This window comes from Physeter macrocephalus, chromosome 21 (genome assembly GCF_002837175.3).
Source record: "Physeter macrocephalus isolate SW-GA chromosome 21, ASM283717v5, whole genome shotgun sequence".
NCBI lineage: Eukaryota > Metazoa > Chordata > Mammalia > Artiodactyla > Physeteridae > Physeter > Physeter macrocephalus.
In genome coordinates, this window is record NC_041234.1 from 120,413,550 (window position 1) to 120,416,215 (window position 2,666).

At 63.3% G+C, this 2,666-nt stretch overlaps 1 protein-coding gene across 2 annotated transcripts in view; it reads right to left on the minus strand.

Moving 5' to 3' along the window:
• Positions 1 to 1,306, minus strand: part of CCNQ (cyclin Q) — a 10,910-nt gene extending 9,604 nt beyond the window's left edge. The window contains exon 1 of one of the 2 annotated variants that reach the window (XM_028482167.2): positions 1,054 to 1,306. In XM_028482167.2, the coding sequence (XP_028337968.1) occupies positions 1,054 to 1,171 (118 nt within the window). In that variant the 5' untranslated portion in view covers positions 1,172 to 1,306. The remainder of the gene's footprint in view (positions 1 to 1,053) is intronic. The other variant, XM_024116805.3, reaches the window with a different exon arrangement.
• Positions 1,307 to 2,666: the final 1,360 nt, after the last annotated feature.

Consider the following 2,666-nt stretch of genomic DNA (forward strand, 5'->3'; position numbering starts at 1 on the left):
CACAGGCTCCGGACGCGCAGGCTCAGCGGCCATGGCTCACGGGCCCAGCCGCTCCGCGGCCTGTGGGATCCTCCCGGACCGGGACACGAACCCGTGTCCCCTGCATCGGCAGGCGGACTCCCAACCACTGAGCCACCAGGGAAGCCCCTGTTTGTTTGGTTTTTAAACTTCAATTTGCCAGAGTTCCCTGGATGTTTATTTATTTATTTATTTATTTATTTATTTATTTTGCTGTGTTGGGTTCTTCGTTGCTGCGCGCGGGCTTTCTCTAGTTGTGGCGAGCAGGGGCTACTGTTCGTTGAGGTGCGCGGGCCTCTCCCTGCGGTGGCTCCTCTTGTTGCGGAGCACGGGCTCTAGGTGCGTGGGCTTCAGTGGTTGTGGCGCACGGGCCTAGTTGCTCCGCGGCATGTGGGATCTTCCCGGACCAGGGCTCGAACCCGTGTCCCCTGCATCGGCAGGCGGATTCTCAACCACTGCGCCACCAGGGAAGCCCCTGGGTCCTAGATGTGATGGGACCTCGTCAACAAGGTTTGTCAGGAGCCTCACCAAGGGCATGCTCCAAAAGGCTCCGTGTGACCAAGTGCCAGTGTCCCCGTATGCTGCGAGGCAGGTGTGTCAGAAGGCGCGGTACACTCGATCGAGATGCGGGCGCCCCGATTCCGCCACCTTCTAGCTGGGGCCTTCTAGTTTCCACATCCTCTCTTTGGACCTACGCGCCCGCCCATGAAATGGCCATGACCGCGTATGCCTCGCAGCTCAAACCCTAGTATGCAGGGCGTGGCGGAAAGGCAGAGGCCGGTACCCCTAAGCCGAGCCTCCCAGGCTCCGCCAGGGCAGGGCAGGCCCGGTCTCTTCCCTCCGCTCGGCCACGCCAGCACCGAATTTGGCGGGTCCCATCTTTCGGGAATCGGGTCCCCGCTACGCCGGCCCCTGCCTGCCCGCTCGGTGCTCCCGCGGCGGGCTGGGGCCAGCTGGGTGAAAGTGGCAGCATTGCGGCTCCGGCCTCCACGTCCCGTGCGCGCGGGGCCCGCCCTCTTCCCCGGCCGCGGTTACCTGCCTCCATGATGAACCTCGTCACTCGGAAGTGCACCCTCGCCTCGGGTGCTGGCCGCCCCTCCGCGCCCAGTGCCGCGCCCACTCCACCGCAGGTCACCGGGCCAAGTGCCTCCATGAGGTCCCGCCCCACGGGCCCAGGCCCCCCACGGGAAGGAGAAGGGCCCGGGCGCGAGGCGGCCGGCTCCCAGGGTGCTCACGGCGGGAGCGGAGATCCCGCCCCGCCCCGGCCGGCCCGCCCGCCCGTCCGCCAGCCCGCCAGCCCGCCAGCCCGCCAGCCAGCCCAGCCCAGGCCGGCCCGCCCGCCCCCGGGTGGGTAGCGCAGCTGTCCGCCGAAGGCGGGTGCCGAATACGCAGGCTCAAGCGCAAGCGCAAGCGCAGAGGCCTAGGCTGCCTGGCAGCTTGAGCGCGCCCGCCCTGTCCCCTGGATGCTGTAAACGTCGCCTTCGGAGCCGACGCCCTTGGAGCCGACGCCCCGCCCCCTGGAGGCTAACGCCCCGCCTCCTGGAGACTCACGCTCCGCCCCCGGGAGCCGCACGGCGGCAACCGGAACCGGCGGGGCTCCTCCTCCAGGGTGAAGTGACGTTACAGTCCTAGGGTCAGGGCACGAAAATACCACCCTCCCCTGCACCTGAGCTACAAGCCCCTGCGGTCCGACTAAGGTGTCCCTCCGGCCTGGTGGCCCAGCGTGGTTTCAGGACGGGGAGAGCTGGCTGTCTGCCAAGCCGCGGCGGGGGGCGGGGGCGGGGGCTGGGGGGTCGCTTACCGGAGCTCACATCGGTGTCTCCCAACTGGAGAAGACGTGGGGTTCAATGTCAGTGTTCGTAAAACCCGAATCCAGGTTTGTCCGAGTTTCCCAGACCTACAGATGAGCCCTGAAGGAAATGCTGTACACGAAATGAGGGCATGAGGGCTGTTTGTGTCAGGGTTTTCCAGGGGCCCAGCATCCCTTGGGGATCTGGTTGCTGCTCGACTTTTCAGCCTGGCAGCACAGTAGGAGCTTAATAAATGTTTGCTGAATGAATGTTGTTGAATGTCCAGCTCACAGTGATTTCCCACGTTTCGTTTGTGTCTTCCACAAGTAGGAAACTGTGCGTCAGGAGTCAGGGATGTAGAACACCAAAGGGACCCCCAAGCTAGTGACAGACGGTTACTCTGGGAATTCTGATACAGTCAGACAATTGCTATGATTTGAGAGAGCTGGGAACGTTGCGAGGAAAAAAGCCACCTTTTCCCACCCACTCACTCAGGCCAACCTTAATCTCCTTCCTCAGCCCCCACCCCCCTACTCAGCTCCCCCTCCCCCAGCCGTCTCTCCACACCAGCTGGGTTGGTTTCCTGGCGCGGCTGTAACAAATGACCAGCAGCCTAGGTGGCTTAAAACAGTAGAACTTGATCCTCACACGATTCTAGAGGCCAGATGTCTGAAATCAAGGTGTCACCAGGGCCATACTACCTCCAGAGGCTCTATAGGAGCATCCTTCCTTGTCCTCCAGCTTCTGGTGGCCTCAGACGTCCCTTGGCTTGTGGCCTCATCACTCCAGTCTCTGCCTCCCTCCTCACGTGGCCTCCTCCCTTGTGTCTGTGTCTCTCCTTTTCTGTCTCTGTCCAGG